The sequence below is a fragment of the Pelobates fuscus genome, chromosome 6 (assembly GCF_036172605.1).
Source record: "Pelobates fuscus isolate aPelFus1 chromosome 6, aPelFus1.pri, whole genome shotgun sequence".
Classification (NCBI taxonomy): Eukaryota; Metazoa; Chordata; class Amphibia; order Anura; family Pelobatidae; genus Pelobates; species Pelobates fuscus.
This window is the reverse complement of record NC_086322.1, coordinates 211,684,313-211,703,615: the sequence shown is the minus strand read 5'-3', so window position 1 is coordinate 211,703,615 and position 19,303 is coordinate 211,684,313. Positions and strand designations below refer to the sequence as shown.

Here is a 19,303-nt window from a genome sequence, read left to right as displayed (position 1 = left end):
AGCAAAAATCTGCTCGTACCATTACGAGTGTGCACTCAGATATCAGAATAGTGAGCCAAGTGCGCACGCGCTGAGCGTTCCCATAGTGATGGGAAACGCGGTCTATCAGGAAGTAACTGAAGAGCAGATCGTTAGACGCGAACGGCGTCTCGATCTCCATAGTGACGAAAAACGTGATGATGTCATTCAAATCACGTGATAGCGCGAGCGCAAGCCGGAAGGAGATGCTCCCCGGCGTCTTCTGACCAGAGGCTGGAAACAGTTGAAAATTAGCTAGCAACACACCTGAAATGTGAGTTCTAATTTAAGCATTGTAATGTTCATTTATATTTTGTATGCTGTCCTGATGAAAGCACACAAGAGGTGCTGAAACGTTGACTACGGAGTAAAGTATTTTTTTGCTTATTTGAAAATCCTGGGAGTGCTGATTATTTTTTTGGCTTAATGTTTATTGTGCAATCAAGCACCGGGTTATAATTCTGCTTTGGTAGGAGTGCAAGGCTTTTTGGTTTTTAATATATATATATACACACACACACACACACACACACACACAAAAATCCAATAGGAAATTTAAATCGCTAAGGTTTCATGCTTGATCCTTGAGGGGATACAGCTGGTACTCTATTAAAGGCCCAGCCATGTTCTAAGACCCTAATGAGACCCAGTAACGCTATGCAGTTTGAGTGGGGACTGGACCACATAGAAGGTCTGTAAAAGCCTGGGCCCCTTAGTGGATGGTACAAACTGCCTCCATTCCTCTTCTGTAGGGCCATTCTGGGAGGTATTAATGTCAGGTCACTTACTCCCCGAGGAAGTAGCTTAGAAGGAGAGGAACAACACTTGTTGCAAAGCTTGCAGGTGAAGCCTGATCCACACGAAAACATGTCTGTAATGCAGATCTATGTTTGCTTGTGATTATGTGTGTGTCTGGAAGTGTGTGTCTGGAAGTGTGTGTCTGGAAGTGTGTGTCTGGAAGTGTGTGTCTGGGGGCACTTGCCTGTGGGTAGGGTCCCAGCCAATGAGTTTATAAGGCCCTACGGGTTATGATGGCAAACCTGGATATAAATCCATTAATAGTCTGGATTATTTCTCTCTTGAACCCAACAACTAATAGATGTATTTTAGTCAGTAAAAGTTGCATAATTATGGATAATGTAGAAACTGGAAACCTACCTTCATGGCTTTCTTTAACTGTTTGGCATCAAAATAAGCTGGGGGTAGAGTGAGTGACACCATGAGGTGTTCAAAATTACCAGACAGATCACCTTTCAAGTCATCCTTCAGGTCCTAAATGGAGACAATCATTACAATCATTAATGTACATTTAAATCAGTAATAAAGTTTACTGGGTAAATTAAATCTGAAACCTTTTATAAGTTTTTCATAGCACTTAGTATTTTGGTATGGAAAAACAGATTCTTTTTTTTTTATATATAATAAAACACTTGTTTGACTATATGGAAACCACTATTGAGACCAACCCCCATCCCCCTTTCTGGTTCTTGACTGTGGTCTATAAACTGGTTCCGTAAAACTCTACAGAACCAAGATTATCCAGTTTAGCACTTAACAGCTAAGCAATTTTGGATTTTCCAGTTTCTCACTTAGTGCACCCACACATATTAATAAATACTATTTATTTTTTTATGACAGATAGAAAGATTAAATGGACACCATAGGCACCATAACCATTACTGCTTAATGTAGATGGTTCAGGGGGAACAAAGTCTGTCAATGCAGGCTCAGCAGTGTAAACACTGCCTTTTCAGAGAAAAAGCAGCATTTATATTGCTGACTCCGTCCACCTCTAGAGGCACAATTTCAAAAACGCAGCAGACACACTAAGATATCTCACATCATGTATTTTTAGCCTTATGAGAACATTCTCTAGCCACTCACATTTTTTTAATAAGGTTTGCTATTCATTTTATTATTTCACATTTTTTCACATACACATCAAAAATCCAATGTGTATTATATAAACCTGAATTGCTCTACTGTAATAAATAAACAAAAGAAAAAACTAGAATGCTGTCAAATGCAACATGGAAACATTAATTTATCTTAAATTTGGTCATGTAACAGGAATATGTGTTGAGTATTTAGCTACATAAGAAGTAGCAGAGTACAATTCAAAAGTAAAAGCGGATCGGTCACTTTGGGGGGATTTTTATATTTTTCAAAGTCTCCCAAAGGTGACAGTTTTGGACAGGTGGCCATGGGGTGCAGGTTGGTTTATGTACATAAAGATGTCCCTTGCAGCCATCGCCATCTTCTTCTTGGCTCCTGACACTTCATTTGCCAGGAGTAGCTTCAGTGCTGTACTTTCGCCAATGTTTGAAAGGTCTATATGTAAAATCATAAAGGGCGTCTCGCAAAGAGAGAGACACCATCATTTGTGAGAGCTGCTGGGATTGTGCAAAAGTTGACGGTGGAGCTCTGCCCTTTATCAACTTTAGGCTTTACCATAAGATAAAGTGGTCCCTACTTTGCTTTATGGTACCTCTGGATTCTACTGGGATGTCATTGAAATTACAATGCAGTCAGCATGAGTATTTCATAAGGATTATATATTCATGAAATACTGAGAAGTGACAGAACTGCTTTAACTTACCATTTTATATTCCATATGCAAATCTAATTTATTGATGACATTCTTTACTGCATCTTGCCTAGTCCCACTGCTCCATTAATGGAGTAGAAAAGTTAAAAAAATAAATAAAAAAACACTCATATAATTAGAGGCTTTATTTACTTGATTGGCAATTCCACATTACATGCCTGTACGTAAGGACTTATATTTGAAAATTCAGATCTGGTTCCATGCATACCTTCCCGCATGCAGCTTGATAATCCTTCGCTATGAGCTGTCTCTGTGCATTTGACCTCTGTGTAAGAATGGCGATTAACGAATCCTCATCTGTTCCTGAGAGTTCATGGTGAAAAATTGGAACACACACCTAGTAAATCTAATGTTATAAGTTTAAACTTTAAAAAAAAAAAAAAAAGTAAGAATGACTTAATTAAGTTTTAGCAGTCGGCTGATATCAGTCCACATTTTAAAACATCATACATAAACCTGGCAGAGTTCAGAAATTGGTTGTGAGGCACACACACAAAAAAAAAAAGTTTAGGTTTAGGTAGGTCAATGGTACAGCCAGTGATCTTTAGGAGACAAAGGGAAGTGATTGTTTGAAGGTGTGAGTGGAAGAACCTCTGTATCGGAGGTGGAGAGAGAGAGAAGGGAGTGTGTTTTAAGAAGTCGACAATGATACAGATGAAGTGAAATAGCTCAGAGGCAATTCAAAGTAAATAAATATTTTAGGATGCCTTTTTTAAACTAACCTATTTACACTATTTCAGTTTGTCCAAGGATTTTCAAGCCATATTTGCATTTCTCTCACAGCTTTTGGCAAGTATTATGTACATTGTCTGAACTGTAGACCGGCAGATATGGATCAAGTTTTGTGTATGAATTGCCAATACATTTTGAACCAACTACCCTAAACAGAAGTACTAGAGATAAAGAAATATAAAGTCCCCATGAAAAAATATATATTTAAAAAAAAAAAAAAAAAGTTGAAGAGGATGTAGCAACTTGAATGTCCTTTGTGGTCAATATAAAAAAAAGAAAAAAAAAGAAAAAAAAAAAAAAAAAAAAAGAGTAGAATATACAGGAGATTAAATATTTGGAGGAAAAGGTAAATAAGTGCACTTTGACTTTTCTGGCGCTACAGCACAGCGCCAACTAGAATAGAAATGTTCCATAATACAACTCTTAAACGGACAAAAAGTTTTGCCCACATATGCATAGATCACTCCTACGGTTCTGCAATATTAAAATAGTTTCACTCTAAATTGTTATGGATGTTGACTGTCTTTTAAAATCTTCAAGTCCTTACATAGTAATTTACATGTGACAATGTTTAAATTGTCTCAGAGTTGTGAGATAGCTGGGAACCAGCCTGTTAATTGCTTCCTTAAGATTTATATCATGTTCAAAAGGGGCCACTAACTCCCACAGATCATTTTGGCCTACTCCCAAACAGAATCAAAGTTGGAAATATAGCGGATAAGTTTTGGCTGTTCATTTTATTATCTTCCAGAAGTAGGTTTCTATGCATGTCCCAAGCTCTATTATATGCCCATCTTAGGCACAAGCTGGGGTAACGCTGTTCTTTGAATTTAGAACATAACTGGGAGGCCTTATCTCTAAAGTGCCCCAATGAGGAACAGTCCCTTCTTAGTCTTCGCTATTGACCTATTGAGAGCCCTTTTTTAATGAGGGAGGATGGAAGCTTCTCCTTTCAAGCATGTTGTCCAAAGCGGAGAGCTTCCTAAAAAATTAGGTTTGTATTATTGAGTCATAAATAGAGCTGGTTTGATATAGAAAATTTAAAGAGGGGTTACCCCATCTACATGTTAAAACGCAAGTCCTGATCATGGTTATTAAGTAGACCTTTTTATTTTTGTTATGATTTTATTCTATATTACCCTTAAGAATGTTGAGGTCTCTTTTTCCTGTGTGGTTAAAGGGACTTTCCAGTGCCAGGAAGACAAATTGTTTTCCTGGCATTGCAGGTCCCCTCTCCCTCCCTCCTCCCATTCCCAGTTGCTGAAGGAGTCAAAACCCCTTCAGTGACTTACCTGAGGCAGCGCCGATGTCCCTCGGCGCTGCTTCTGGGTCCGCCCACACTGCTCCTAGTCACCACGTCATCCGGCGGGGGAGTCCTAATGCGCATGCGCGGCAATGCCACGCACACGCATTAGACCTCTCCCTAGGAAAGCATTGAAAATGCTTTCAATGCTTTCCTATGGGGATTTTAGCAACGCGGGAAGTCCTCACACAGCGTGAGGACGTCCAGCGACGCTATAGCACAGAAAAACTGTGCTAGAATCCCAGAAGTGCCCTCTAGTGGCTGTCTAGTAGACAGCCACTAGAGGAGGAGTTAGCCCTGCAAGGTAATTATTGCAGTTTATGAAAAACTGCAATAATTACAGTTGCAGGGTTAAGGGTAGTGGGAGTTGGCACCCAGACCACTCCAATGGGCAGAAGTGGTCTGTGTGCCTGGAATGTCCCTTTAAGGTTTCAATTATTCTCTGTGACAGACTCGAATATCTCTTTTTTAGTATCATCGTTTGTGTTACGCTACAGATACTTTACCTAGTGTGGCAGTAACCGTTTAAACATCATTCACCTTTTGAGAGAATATCAGACTTACCATTGCATGTGGTAAAGGTTTAACAAATACAGGAGGAGCTTTATAGACAGCATAGTAAACATCCATTTTCTCACACCATTTATTTTTCCTTAAGCTTTTACTTTTATGTAAGGATTTTCCTTTTCACACTGTTATCTTGTCTGTGCTTAACTGATAGAACTTTACATTTTATTAAAGATAGTTTTTTGGCTGGACCTTTTCTCTAGTAGTCCTGTTAGGGGTAGTACGTAGGTTACATTTGAATTGTAACTTGGGTTAGTCCCATACTTAAAGCCCCTATAGCACGACTAACCGGAGGTCTCTTAGTACATTTTTGGTTTTGAATTGCCAACAAGCAGTTTATGTATGGTTACACCCAGGTATACTTACCAAATCCTTTGATTGCTTTCCGGATTGCATCTGCATCCTTCCCTGCACTGAAGCCAGGAAAATCCTTTACAGTCCCTCTGCTGCCAACCTGCATTCAGTAACAAAAGTAAAGCTGGCTTACTACAGAATGTCACTGGTTAATGCATGGAGTGATTTATTTTTCCCATAACATACTCTACATCATTGCGTATCTTTTATATTACGGACCTTTATTTTTCAGACATTTTAATTGAATTTAGTTCTAGCAGCGTTGTCCACCATTATCAAATTTTTGTTGCTTCATATAAAACAGATTAAAACTTAAATAAAAACGAGTAATGAAGGCTAGAGAATTTTTTTTATTTTATTTATTTTTTTAGCCTTGGATTACTCTTTATATTGTCTATGGCTTTTTTTCTGTCCACAGAGCCATATTACTGGTTTACAAGGGCAAATCAATCACACAGTTAACATTCATAATATTAAAATGCCCACTATAAAGTCAGACTTCACTTAATGGGAATATGTCACTTCCCAGGATTTTTAATATTGTTTTCTTGGCCTTCTATTTAACAAATATATATATTTGTAAGGTGTGAAAAATTAAATTCATTGTAGAGATCCACACCCCTTTATCTGCACCTGATCTCCCTATCAATCATCTGTTATACGCCCTGTCCTTTGCACTGGACAGTCAGCACAGTGAACATATAAAAAAGTAAAAATAAATTAAAAAAAAAAAAAAAACTGCTCCCATTTAAATTTCCTCACCTCATTTGTAATATTTACCCAAGCACAGAGTGAACATGTCTAATGGTGCGCTTAAATGAGTGGTTATCTTTTCTGGTGTGCATAGTTTTTGTCCATACAAACTAATTGGGTCCTCCTGCTTCTTTGATAGGTTTTAAGAATGATTGCTTCACTTTCAGAACTTTAACTTTAATTATAACAGACACTTTTATAAAAATAAATTTCCCATTGTCTACACAGAATGGTGCTATTTCTAACCGTACGCATGAGCTATTTTGTCACATTTTTTGCCTTTGTATCTTGAAAGATTTATAAGATGTGTAAAAAAACACTATGAATGAAAATCAATAAAGGGCCCAGTTGCAACTTTTTATTCCCATTTCTGAGATTTCTAGTTTCTAAGAGTATAGATACTACCAGATACTAGAGGTTGGGGATCTGTAGTGCAATGAAATGATCGGAATTCAGCCCACTTCACCCTACTTTCATCCATCATGCGAAAAAAATAAATCTCAAGCAACAATTAGACCTTTATATTATTATGGTTCAGCCGGCAATGTCAGTAAGTCTGTCAGTGTGTGCATGTGTCAGGAAGTCTGTCAGTGTGTGCATGTGTCAGGAAGTCTGTCAGTGTGTGCATGTGTCAGGAAGTCTGTCAGTGTGTGCATGTGTCAGGAAGTCTGTCAGTGTGTGCATGTGTCAGGAAGTCTGTCAGTGTGTGCATGTGTCAGGAAGTCTGTCAGTGTGTGCATGTGTCAGGAAGTCTGTCAGTGTGTGCATGTGTCAGGAAGTCTGTCAGTGTGTGCATGTGTCAGGAAGTCTGTCAGTGTGTGCATGTGTCAGGAAGTCTGTCAGTGTGTGCATGTCTTGCTCCCCCACTGCATGCCAGGGGTGGGGGAGGGGGTGGTGGCAGGGTACAGGGGGCCCAAGAAAATGCTTTGCCCAGGGTCCTATTAATATTATAGACGGCCCTAGCCGGCACACATATCATTTACACATAGGTTGTCAGCTCATTTGAGCAGGGCCTTCTTCATATACGGTTTGTAATTGTAAAGCACAGTGGAATATGCTGGCAATATATAAATACATAATAATAACAATACACAAGTGCAGAAGCTATAATTTCCTCACTAAAACTCTCAAAAATACCCCCAGCCTGCCTATTTTGTATAAGGCGGTGTGAACATTATGCTGAACATCATCCAATGATTTCCTAGTTTGACACAAATTTGTAAAAACATAACTAGGAATAGCACTAGCCGCAGTTATATGGTAAAACTGAAGAAGCAAACACTGCCAGCGAGGGGCCATGAATCTTCACAGGACGGATTAATTTATGAATATAATATATATCTTATTTCTGGTTAAGTGTCCTTATCCAGGGTTCTTTGCAATGTTGAGCGAATACTCATAGCTATGGGCTATAAACCGTACAACACACAATTCCAAACACACAGGAATGGTGTGTTATACTATGTTCCAGGAAAGATGGCTAAAGGGTATTAAAATGATTTTCAGCTCAAGTTAGCACAGTGATCAGGAATCTCAGATTACAACATTCACAAAAAAAGATTTTCCTGACTAATTGCATTCCTGTTCACTGAAACACGCTGACCACAATACATTCATTATCATTGTTCTTACTTCCTGGTTCGTGGGAACAGGATATAAAAATGATGACATACAAAATATGACTTTGCCATATTGTTGACCTGATCATATATTTTTTATTTTTATTTCTTTCTTAAATTATATATATCTATAACTATTACACATCTGGTGCAGTGCTGCATGTTTCCGTGCACCCACACCTGGCTCTCAATGCTTCTCTAGACAAGGAAAACACTAGCACGGTTTACACAAAAACACCATGCTCCAGCAGAGTATACAAATCATTGCAGCTTTATTAGTGTGAACAATATCGGTATGAGGAACTGCACCACTGGGAGAAGCCAAAGCCCAACACGTTTTTGACCCAAAGGTCATAGAAATAAAGTAAGGATGTGTGGGTCAGAATTGCATTACGCTTTGGCTCCCCCTGTGGTGCAGTTCCTCTTGTCAATGTTGTTCAAACGAATACAGCTGCAAGGATTTGTATACTAGGCAGGACACTTTACTGTTTGGAATGCATGCTACTTAGTGCTATAGTGTTCTTTTAGTAGGAGTACGAGAGAGAATACATTGCTTTCTGTTACAAAACCTGTTACAGTATTGTAACTTTAAGAGGCTGTAAAGTGACAGTTCTGGTAATATGTGGCTGACCAAAGAAAGATTTCTGTTAAATTGCTTTCTTATCTAAAATGTTTATTTTTATTTTTAGTTCAGTTGTCACAGATCTGCAATAAGCTTTTAAATACAACAAGTAACATGCACAGCATGAATAGGTGGAGCTGTTACCAGCTCCATTGCCAATAGTGCTTTATGATCTGGTACAACAGGTTTGAGAGGTTGTAATAAATACTCTTTTTAGTACAGCTGTGTCAATAAACCTTAATTTGAAAAGAAAAAAAGTTAGTATAAGAGGAAGATACAGAGGATAGGTCCAATTAACATTACATGCACGTTAGTTTAACCATTGTGTGGTACCGATCCATTACTTAACCATTAATTTTGTCATAATAAAGATGGTAATTATTGCTAGGAGGATATTCCAAACTGCGTTTGGAGAGGTACTTTTTCCTTCCCATAAGGCATAGGTTTTTAAAAGACGCACAAAATGAGAGCCAGACAGAGAGGGCACAGGAAAGAAAGTTACAGATTTGAGAATGGTTTAATACTTGCCATTAGTAAAGAGTATACAATCTACTCATTTCATAACTAGGAAGGGGGGATGTTGATAACACTATGATTAGCGGTTTTTGCAGAGTACAGTTAACAATTTCAGGAAATAACTTCAATCTCTCGTAGACATTCTTCAGAGTTTCCACACAGTCCTCCTTCCCAGAAGGTCTTAGAACACACTTGGCATTTGCTTGTGTTAACATTGTCTGTCCTATAAATTACACAAATCTAAAATGCGATATTTCATTCACAGTACTTGTTCAGAGCCATTTCTTAGTATGTAAAGGAAACATAAAAAAGACAAAAATATGTTTAACGCACTCACAAACATTGAGCAGGTAAGAGACTGCTCAGGCCATCTGCGCTTGATATTTCTCCTCAGTAATATTTCCTCCTCTTTAGACTACAGTGGCTTTTACACAATTATTTTGCGTTTTTGCACAAAAATTAAGATTTGGAATATTATACACTTTACGTAAGCACTTTATTTTGGCTGAAATTGATTGTAGCGCATAAGAATTTGTTGGCACATATTTTTAAAGGCAACAGCGCACTTTATATTTGGGTTATATTATTTAAATATTTTTGAGCTAATATACTTTAAAATAATTATTTTTTTAAAATAATTTACTGCTATTTATTGTAGGAGAAGAATTTGTGAACGCCATTTATAATTGTTTATTAGGTTGTTTTGACATCTAATAAATGACAGTTACACTAGCTGCTTTGGTGGACTCACATATACTATTTTGCTAAAAGAAACATTACAAGCACCATAACCACTACAGTCCACTGTACTGGTTATGGTACCAGGAGAGCCTTCCCAGAGTGTAAATAGTTAGACCATTTAAGACCCTACTTGGCCACCACCTCTTCACTAACAGAACATCCTGTCATTGAGCTATGCCCAGCTTTTTTATGTGATCACTGGCTGAGAGAGTTGCTGCTAAGGGTGTCAAGGCACTTCTGGAAATATATAACTACCGCTGCGGGCTTTAGTGGTTATGGTGCTTGATGTGTTCTTTTAACAAATACAAGTTTACAACCCAATTTGCTTGATCTTCCTGTGATAAAATCAATTCTTCTTTTACACACTGTAAAAGGTAACACCATTGAAGGCTGATCTTGGCACTGTAGACGTGTGTGAAGAAGGCTTGCTGAGAACCACAGCATGTAGTTGAGAAACAATGCAGTTCCAAGGTATAAATCACTTGCTTTACAATGCAAAGTAGGCTTCTCAGTTCTGAGCACCACCTATGTGTACTTACCCATGCCGATGCCATGCTGGTATCAAATGTGCCTGAAAAACAAAATAAATGCAAATGAATAAGCAATAGAATAGAGCGTTTTAAAATGACACTACAGGCACCAGCACACATTTTAGGCAATTTCCCCCCCCCCAATTCATCCAAAAAAAAAAAAAAAGAAAAACAATAAGAAGAAATAAATAATATGACCAACAGCATCAGAGAACTATGGATACAAATTGGAAACTATGTTTCTGGCATTATCGCTAACCCTGACTCCCCACTCCCTTGCGCCCCACCTGGTTAAATAAAGGGTTCAAAAAAAAAATGTATCTACTTACCTGATCCCAGCACCTATGTCCCTCGGCGCTAGGTTGATGCGTGGTTCCCTCTGTGGTCCAGCGACGGGCAGGCGCTAATGCGCATGCGTGTCAAATGCAGCGCACGCATTAGACCTCCCGATAGAACAGCATTGAATCAATGCTTTCCTATGGGAACAAAATGTGACGCTGGATGTCCTCATGCAGAGTTTCGTTTCAATCCAGGAAACCCTCTAGTGGCTGTCTAGTAGACGGCCACTAGAGGCTGACTTAGTGCTACAATGTAAACATTGCAGTTTCTCTGTAACTGCAATGTTTAACATTGCAGCACTAAGTGCAATAGGGACACTGCACCCAGACCACTTCAATGAGCTGAAGTGATCTAGGTGCCTGCAGTATCCTTTTAAACAAAAGTAGGGGGGGGGAGGGGGAAGAAATAACAAGGTGCAACAGCTCAAATAACCTGCCCTTCTGTGGGTCCCGCTCAGATCTCAAGCTGGTTTTAGCTCATTTTGTGCCATTACAAAGAGAACCAGAACATGTGCATATCAGACTGATGCCACCCATAAGGTTGATCCAGATTCAAAATGCAAACTGTCTCTCTCTGCACAAGAGATACAGCAATCTCAGTCAATCATTTCAACCTTTTTAGACCTCATCAGCAAGGTATAGTTTATACTCCTCTAGGGCCCGTAAGCAAGGGGTCAACATCTGGATTACCATTTAAAAATTTGTGAAGAGCAAAAAAACAGGGTGCAAGAGAATCTGCCCTTCAGATGGTCCCGGCTCAGATCTCCAGCGGGTTTTAAGTCGTCTAAACAAATGTGAACACAAAAACATCCAACAATGTATTTTAAACGACTATACATTTTACAGTGTACTCATTTTTGAGTATGTATACTTTCCCTAACTGGTTTCCAAACCAGTCCGCAAGGCATGTCTACCAGTCCAGGATTTAAGAATAACGCAGTTGTGTCTAAAGTGTTTTTAGAAAATAAAAAAAATAGAGAACATCTTGACACAACTGGGTAATCCCTAAATCCTGGACTGGTAGGTGTGCCTTGAGGACTCATACCTTGCACGGAATTGGTGGGGAGGGGAAAAAAGGCCATGCTTCTGGTTTTCCCATTCAAACGAATCAGGTTAGCTCTATTATTAATTATTATTATTATCGCCATTTATATAGCGCCAACAGATTCCATGGCGCTTTACAATATTATTAGAGGGGGGATTTAACTATAAACAAGACAATTACAAAAAACAAGCTCTACAGAGCTAAGCAGGGCCGTGCCCTCAGCCAATTCTCCTGAAGTGGAAGACTGGACAAAGAAGTTGCAAGTGCAGGGATTCAGCTAGACCAGGGGTCCTCAAACTACGGCCCGCAGGCCAAGTCGGGCCCGCCAGTGTCCTGAACCCGGCCCAAGCATTTAGCAATGGGCCCTATATGTTCAGGGGCCCAGTCAGTGCTGTGGCCGTGCCATAGCGCGACCGGGCCCCTTTAACAAATTGCAGCTGCAAGTAGTGCTGGGAGGAAGTGGCGGCCGGTCACTTCCTCCCAGCTCCCTCCACGCAGGAGGGAAGAGAGACAGGCCGCGAGGACGGAAGAGCCACGCCAACTCCCATCAGCCACAGCCACCCTCCTGCAAAAAAGTAAGAAAAATTAGCTGTGTGTGTGTCAGTGTATGTATGTATGTCAGTATGTATGCATGTCTGTGTGTGTGTGTGTATGTGTATGTATGTCAGTATGTGTATGTCTGTCTTTATGTATTTCAGTATGTATGTATCTCAGTATGTCTGCATGTCAGCCTGTGTGTGTGTGTGTGTATATATATATATGTGCGTGTGTGTGTATGTTAGTATGTGTCTGTATATGTCTGTGTGACTTTCAGTATGTATATGAATGCGTTAAAAAATGTTCAAACTATAGTCCGGTCCCCAACAGTGTCTGAGGGACTGTGAACTGGCCCCTCTTTAAAAAGTTTGAGGACCCCCCTGAACTAGAACTAAGTACCGGTAAGTTGTCAAACTGTAATACTTCTTACTGTGGGACTTCACCAGATCACTCATTACACTGTAATAACTAAAGTGGGCTGTAATGATGATGGTGTTTAGAATGTTCCTTTACATATACCAATTTGTTCTTTTGAATAGAACACTCATCTAAATATATAATTTATCACTATTATAATAGTATACCTATTGTAGTTTGTGCAAAGCAATTGCATCGAATGATGTGCTCACTATGTACTTTGTTATTAGTGTCCTCAGATGTGTTGACACCGGAGAGAAAACCCAAGATCATGGGACAGGCCCTTGTGCCTGTGTGTGTGTGTCTGCCTGTGTGTGTCTGACTCCAATTACTGTAGCTGTGCTGTTGTGTGTGACTATCTGCCTTTAACGGAGTGTGTGTGCCTATCATCGTGCATGAGTGTCTGCATGCCTGTAACGGAGTATGTGTGACTGTCTGCTTGTGACTGTCTGCCTTTAAGTGTGTGTGTGTGTGTGTGTGTGTGTGTGTGTGACTGTCTGCCTGTAACTGAGCATGTCTGACTGTCTGCTTGTAACTGTTTGTGTGATTGTCTGCTTGTGCCCGTGTGTGTGACTGTATACAGGCAACTTGGTGGGGGGGGAGGGGTGGCGCCGTAAAGACTTTTCGCACAGGGCGCCTAATGGCCTAAGGCAGGCCCTGATAACCCCCATTATCCAATTTCTCCTCTGTAAGCTTTTTCCATGCTGACAGTTTTCTTAAAGAAAAGGTCAGAGCATGTAACAATGTCTGAGCTAAGGTGGAGGGTATATATGATACAATCCTATAGGATAAATAGGATTTCATTTTCTTTTTCACGCCTTACAAAAACATATTGTTAAATATAGGAAAATATTGTTAAACATTATAATACACAACATGGGAAGTGGCAATTCACTTTTACTTCACACATTGCTAGTAAAACGTTTCTCCAGCAGTAAAAAAAAAAAATTAATACATCTCCCAGTGTTTCCACTGAATTCTCTGAATAAGCGGAATTCCAATCCTACTTCCACTGTGATATTTCCCATCAGACAGTATGCCACACCTACATTCTATTCCACATACTCACCTTGTTCTATACTCATTCCTTGGCGCCTCAAAGTGCTCCGTTTAAAGCATTAACTCTACTCTCTCATGTGACTTACATCCAAAATAGCAAATAAAATAAAAAATAAAAAAAACAGATTGCAAGATTTAGGATAAAATAGTATCCTAGATTTACATTTTCTACAATTTGGAGTTTAGCGAATGCTACCTCAATGCCAAAGTTAAAGACCTCTAAAAAAAATCTATTTTAGAATGGAATGCCTGTATCAACTTAAACTATATCTGTGTTACTATGAAGTTATAACATACACACCAACATTTATATGCAGGTATTTAATAATAAAAAAAAAAAAAGTTAGAGACCCTGTAGGCAGTGGCACCCAGAGCACTTCAGCTAATTGTGGTGTCCCTTTTGCACCTAGTGCTGCAATGTTAAACTTTGCAGTCAGGTCTGTATTTACAGCGAGACTTACAAGGCATTTGCCTTGGACGGCACTTTGAGGGGGGTGGCAAAAAACACCGTCCCCAAAAGTGCCCTGGCAGATACCTTGTCAGCCTTTTTCTTGGAGGACCCAAAAACTGGCCGGCTGGCCATCTCAGGGTCCCCCAGAGCGCGTGGCTGACAATATTGCAGTTAATGCAGGCAGCGAGGGAGAGCCATCCTCTGAGCTCTTCCTGCTCAGTTGACTCGCGCCCCCAGCGGTGATGCCGGAGCCAGAATATGACGCCACTGCGGCTCCCAGCATCACTAAGCGGCGCACGAGGGACCTGAGCAGGAACATTACAGCCGCCCATCCACTCTGCAGCACAGAAGCCCAGCAGTTGCCAGAAAGGCCAACAGGTGTCCTTCAGCCAACACAGAAGACAGCAGCAGCCAGCCCAGCAGCCCCATTGGACCCCATGGAAGGAATCCACTCCAGCTCTCCCAAAGGTAGGGAGGCTGGGTGGATTAAAATAAAAAAAATAAATAAGAAAAACAAAACAAAAAAAGAGACAGTTTGTGAGCGTGTGAGGCAATGTTTGTGAGTATGTCAGTATCAGGGGGTGTGTGTCTCCCAGTGTATGCCTGCTAGTGTGGGTGCGTGTCTGCCAGTGAATATCAGTGAGTGTGTGTGTGTGTGTGTGTGTATCTGCCAGATTATGTCTGTTAGTGAGTGTGAAGAAAAGAGACCTCAGCTGACCTTTTCTTCTATTTTGTGTGTATTTAATTTCCCTTTTTCTGCCTATAGTGGATTATTCGTTCGGCAGTTTGCAACTACCGAACCACGACCTCCCTCCTGGCTTGTTGTGATCTGAAGCACCGACAATTACGTGTTCCCTGGGTGGCCGCTGTTCGTATAGCCGAACGCCACGAGGAAAAGAAAACGGCGGCCATCTTGTTCGCACGAGGCGAGTCAGCGGGACTTGGTCGTCGAGTGTCTGGAACTAAAATCGGACACTCGACCGTGCGAAGTACCGCTGAAAACTACCGAAAGGCCGGTTCTCCCACTTGCCGAACACCCAGAAGAGCGGCATTCGGTAGTTATGTTCGTATGAACCAGGGGAACAATCGCTCCTATGAGCCAGGAGGGTATTTTCGGTATTTTGCCCGCTTTCGCCTTTTTCTCCAATTGACCGACCACACACCCTGAATTCGTGGAACTGTTTTGGGCAGGAGCCTCGTGGGTGGTCGGTAAACTAAGACTTCCACACTTTTTAAGAACCCCTGAACCGATCTGGGTGAAATTTGGATATGTTTGCCTCCCAGATCGGGGCTATCAGGGGATATGTATTTTGTGGGGATACCTTGTGGGGAAAGGGGTGTTCCAATGTTTGGGTAAAATGTGAGCCCTCTGCCTGGAGATAATTGATTTAACCCTTAACTTATCTCACTATCTTCCAGGTAGAGGAAGGGCGTGTATTAATAAAATACTGTACAGTGATTGGTGATATGTTTGTTTGTTTTGGGAGGTCCTCTTGCATGAGGATCCCCCATAAAAGCCAGCCTGTTTCAATAAAGCTTTAGTTCTGTTACACCCTTCATGAAGTCTTGGCTCATGTTTGGGGAAGGAATATTCTAACTACTGGGAAGGATTGTCGGGAAGCTGTATTCATCTCTACCCCCTGCTGGAGCTATAATCACTTATACTCAGCAGCTGGAAAAGGAACAAGGGACCGCAGCACCATCACCCCTGCAGGTCTTAACAGTGAGTGTGTGTATCTGTCAGTATATATCTTTGAGCGTGTATCTGTTAGTATATGTCTGTGAGTGAGTGAGTCTGCGTGTCTGTCAGTGAATGTGTGTTGGTCAGTGTGTGTCAGTGAGTGCCTGTGATGTCAGATGTAGGAGGGAGGTAAGCACCAAGAGCTTAGCCTGGCACTGGGTGTAAGGCACATTTTAATTAAAATAATTTCAGCATTTTATCATGGGGGATATAATAGTAATGCCTGTTAGAGCATTTTAACTTACAAAACCTGAATTGACAAAGAAGGGTTAGTGTAACCCTTTAAGTATTTTAGGGGTATTTTCTCAATTTTCCACTAAATCTGATCTAGTGAATCACTTTTCGGTTGTAAAATCACCACTCATGTTTATGATGATTTATTTAGCGTATCATAACTATATTCCTGGTGCAACAAGACAATACTGGATTTATTGGTGGAGCATATCAGTGACGTTTAGAAAACTTATGTAAACAATGAAGACAGACAGATATAGCAACACACAATCTTCTTCAAGGGTGGGATATCTTTGCTTCTAGCATTTGTTTAGACACCCTCCTGTCGTAATCTCCCCATTTCTTTTTTACATCAAGAAGTCTTCCCCAAAGTAATGTGTGCCAGGAATCCAACCAAACCACTTTTTTGAAATTCAAAAGTCATTCAAACATCCGGCATGGGGCCCACAGCACATGACACTGCATAGTTCAAATTAATTAATATACCAACATACACTATATAAGCATGGCTTGTTATTTTCACTGAATGGCCTGGCTGTTCTAAACAAGCTGCATTTGCACACCCTTGTTTATTCACTAAACATTGAATTATAGTAAACCGAATATAAAATTGCAAAATTAAGACCAACGAATATCTCCAAATCTGCAATTTAGAAGTAAATTGTGCAAATCAATGTCCAATTGGATGTTTAGTAAATTAACCCTGCTGTCTTATTAGAAGAAGCCCTGAATTCAATAAGGGTTTTAAAGCCTGCAACTTTATAAAATAAACTTTTGTATGTTCCCATAACAATTTAAGCTCAATGAAGTGGTTATAAGGGAAGGAGTGTCAGGGCGCTGTCTTAACTTCCGGGGTTAAGCCAGTTGCTTCCAAACCAGTCCTCGAGGCACGCCTACTAGTCCAGGATCTAGGGATTATCCAGTTGTGTCCAAAGTGTTTTTAGACAAGAAAAAAAAAAAAAAACACCTTGACATAACTAAGTAATCCTAAACTGGGCGTGCCTCGAGGACTGGATTGGAAACCACTGGGCAATAGTACTTATACAGTTATAAACTATTTTCCCTCAAAGGGCGGTTCCTGCAAGGTGCAATGATGCTCTTACACTACACATTTTACAAACTTAGGACGACAGAACAGGACCATCACACTGAAAAAGGGATGATTGGAAAGCCTGAAAAACCTTCCCCAATTTTGCGGCACCAGTGCAAAAGGAAACTGTTGGGGAGCTGTGTCAGGCGCTGGAGGTGCAACTTTGGAGTTAAACTAGATAATTGTGCTCTCTAAATGTAAGCTGAAGATGTTCACAAGAGTGTGTGTTCCCTTAAATACCAACAGTCAAAATTAACCATTAACCCATTCTTTGGAGCGTTGATGAAATGCACTTCAAAAATGTATAAAAAAATATTATTTTTTTAAAAAATATGCTTCAAATAAAATGGAGTGTTTAACAACTATGAAATCTTACGGTGTGTGATAACCTGAAAAGTAAACTAAACTCTTAGTTTACTTTAAGAAAGTCTGCAGCAGCTGTGCTCTTTTTCTGTCCTAGTTTGTTACATTGCACACAAAACAAAAAAACACTTAATCTCATCCCATAAAATAAATTACATTGCTGTCAAGGTTAGACAGTAAATTGAGAGATGTGGTGGGCCAGAAGTAAATTTAAAATTTAAGGCCCAAATAGGCAGAGTGAGAACACAGGTAACTTACATTGTGCCAATCTAAAAAGAAATATCTGAATGCCTGACAATACACTGTATAGTGAATATCTGTGTACATATACATAGAATTGGGACCCGAGTAACAGTGCAGGGTGAGGGATACAATGTTAAACCTTAAAAAGGGAGTAAGAATAACTCACCAAATTGTGATGCTTCAGAATACAGCCTGGCCTTCCTCCTACTGCTCTGTCTGCCTCAAGTTTGAGCAATCTGACAGCACATTCAGCTAAACAAACCCAGCCCTGGCCCCAGACACTTCCCCTGCAGCAGGATAGGGAGGCAGAGCCATACCACACCCATCTGTATATAGGCCGTCCTTGTACACGGTGCCTGTCTCTAAATCCACTACAAATCGAACAATCTGTATTGTCTGTCTTTATGTGTTCAAAAGAAGAATAGTCTGCAGGGTCAGTTAGCAAAATATTGATCCAAGGTATCATTTCATTGCACGGACTGCAGACTTGTTGTTTTTGCATTATGTTTAACCACTTGCTGACTGGGTTTTTTTCAAAGTGTTTTCCATGGGGTTTGTGAACTGAGCAGGTATCAGGTTATTCACCAAAATGAGAATTGTCAGGAATTCAAACTTAAAGGTCCTCCAAGATAACGTGTATATATATATATATATATATATATATATATATATATATATATATATATATATATATATATATATATATATTTCACAGTTACAACTTATACATTTGATAAAGCACTTGAATTACCAACAATTCTCACTTTAGTGAATCATGCTGTGTGTGTTTCTTCCATAATATATCTAAGTGCCCACTCAGATATTGTAATTAGACATACCTCCCAAGCAGGGGTATACCTAGAGCAGGCATAGGCAACCTTCAGCACTCCAGATGTTGTGGACTACATCCCCAATAATGCTTTTACACCCATAATGCTGGAAAAGCATCATGGGAGGTGTAGTCCAAAACATCTGCAGTGCCAAAGTTTCCTATGCCTGACCTAGAGCGTTTGGCAACCCCGACTCCCCAAAACCTACCCCCTTCTTCAAAACACACCTTTCTACAAAATCCCTGCACACCCCTCTACAAAAAAACCCTTCATAGATCCCTCTACTACAAACTCCTCCTTTTATAAATCCCCTGCCCCAACTACAAAAATCCCTGTCTAAAAAAAAAGACTGCACAGGATTGTTTTCCTGGCACTGAAGAGTCCCTTTAAGTCACCTAAAATGTCTCAGAACAGCCTGCCCCTGACCACCCCCCACTTACACCCAGACATTTAATGTGTCCGTTTTTGTTCATTTGAAATCGTGGGAGTTATGGTTATATATATATATAACATTTAAAATGTTAACAAATGTGGTTAAACATAAAATAGCTTTATAGTCTTTTTTCATTTTGAAGTACAGTGTATACCTATA

The 19,303-nt window shown here is 40.0% G+C and overlaps 1 protein-coding gene across 1 annotated transcript in view; it reads right to left on the bottom strand.

Annotated features, from left to right (window-relative positions):
• The window catches only part of ANXA3 (annexin A3), a 41,218-nt gene extending 23,086 nt beyond the window's left edge, over positions 1-18,132 (bottom strand). The window contains exons 1-5 of the mRNA XM_063458707.1: positions 18,048-18,132; positions 10,373-10,404; positions 5,595-5,682; positions 2,835-2,929; positions 1,177-1,290 (exon numbers count right to left, since the gene is read on the bottom strand). Coding sequence (XP_063314777.1) covers positions 1,177-1,290; positions 2,835-2,929; positions 5,595-5,682; positions 10,373-10,387 — 312 coding nt within the window. The 5' untranslated portion in view covers positions 10,388-10,404; positions 18,048-18,132. The remainder of the gene's footprint in view (positions 1-1,176; positions 1,291-2,834; positions 2,930-5,594; positions 5,683-10,372; positions 10,405-18,047) is intronic.
• Positions 18,133-19,303: the final 1,171 nt, after the last annotated feature.